Below are 1,424 nucleotides of genomic sequence, written 5' to 3'. Positions count from 1 at the left end.
GCAGCTGTGAAGACGTTGTTTTTAAATCTACCCTCATGTTATTTGTCCCAATCAGCTCCATGTACACAGTGTGTAAACAGGGAAGTTACGTGACGTACAGAACATGTAATGATTGCAGCGATGACGTGAAGCACCTGCAGTGGAGAAAGTTCACATTAACGGCACTAAATAGTCAATGAATGACCACGTCTGAGAGCAGCTGCTGGTCCCTGTGATCAGACACGTTACCGAGCGTCTCCGGCTCTGCTGCTGTTTGTCGTCCTCTGATTCACTTTACATAGAAAAACCGTTCAACCACCAGAGAGATCAGCTGTTGTTGTGCTTCTCTTCAATCTGTCTGAAGGTTTTATGAAATGTCCAAGTCTCAATGTTAGAATCTGTATTTTGTGGCATAATAATGATAATAATTAATAACAATGTGTTTGTATCTGTGTAGTAAAGGTGGGGAGAGGCCACCATCTCATAACTCCTCATTATTTATGCATTCATTAATTATACGTTATAAATTATGGATTAATATCATCATTTTGATCGACTAGTTCATGCTGATGCTATGAGCTGTTCTGACGTGTGTGTGTGTGTGTGTGTGTGTGTGTGTGTGTGTGTGTGTGTGCGTGCAGGATGAGAGTGGTGGGCTGCGGCCTCGTCTCTACCACCTGAAGAAGGGAGCTAACGGCTACGGCTTCAACCTGCACAGTGAGAAGTCCAAACCGGGTCAGTTCATCAGAGCCGTGGACGACGACTCTCCAGCACAGAGAGCCGGACTCAAACCACAGGACAAGATCGTCCAGGTACACACACACACACACACACACACACACACACACACACACACACACACAAACCCACCCATCAGTCCTGCTTGATACTTTGTGTGTTTTATTTAGTTTGTTTGTGTATCAGCTGTAATCCTATTACACCAGTGGGTAAGCAGAAAGCTGAAATCCCTGAAGCGTTAGGAGGCGGAGTGTGTGTGTGTGTGTGTGTGTGTTACTGTGGTGTGTATGTTTTTACATGTGTGTGCACGTGTTCATATATCTGCTTCTGTGTGTGTGTGTGTGTGTGTGTGTGTGTGTGTGTGTGTGTGTGTGTGTGTGTGAGACACCCGGGCGTTTCAGCCATGTTCAACATGGCCGGGTCGGAGTTAATCCACTTACTGTGTCTGTGGGCTGAACTCGAGGAGGGGGAGGAGGGGGGTAAATAAAGTCATACCATGTCTTCACACACACATACATGTTGAGGATTTCAGAATGTGGAGAATGTGATGAAGTCTGTGCAGAGGTCAGAGGTCACCGTGCTCTGTACCACCAGAGACTCGTCCTCCCACTGGAATTCCTCAGTTCCCTTATCTGCTGGATGTTTGATTAGCTCCAACTCTGGGAGTGTGTGTGTGTGTGTGTGTGTGTGTGTGTGTGTGTGTGTGT

At 46.3% G+C, this 1,424-nt stretch overlaps 1 protein-coding gene across 1 annotated transcript in view; it reads left to right on the top strand.

Moving 5' to 3' along the window:
- LOC111651443 (Na(+)/H(+) exchange regulatory cofactor NHE-RF1) overlaps positions 1 to 1,424 on the top strand; it is a 16,796-nt gene that overhangs the window by 11,826 nt on the left and 3,546 nt on the right. Inside the window, exon 2 of the mRNA XM_023401386.2 lies at positions 621 to 791. Within this exon, the coding sequence (XP_023257154.1) occupies positions 621 to 791 (171 nt within the window). The remainder of the gene's footprint in view (positions 1 to 620; positions 792 to 1,424) is intronic.

Source organism: Seriola lalandi, unplaced genomic scaffold, assembly GCF_002814215.2.
Source record: "Seriola lalandi dorsalis isolate HSWRI2012SDOR001 ecotype SW California unplaced genomic scaffold, Sedor1 jcf7180002053637, whole genome shotgun sequence".
Classification (NCBI taxonomy): Eukaryota; Metazoa; Chordata; class Actinopteri; order Carangiformes; family Carangidae; genus Seriola; species Seriola lalandi.
This window is presented reverse-complemented; position numbering and strand designations above follow the sequence as displayed.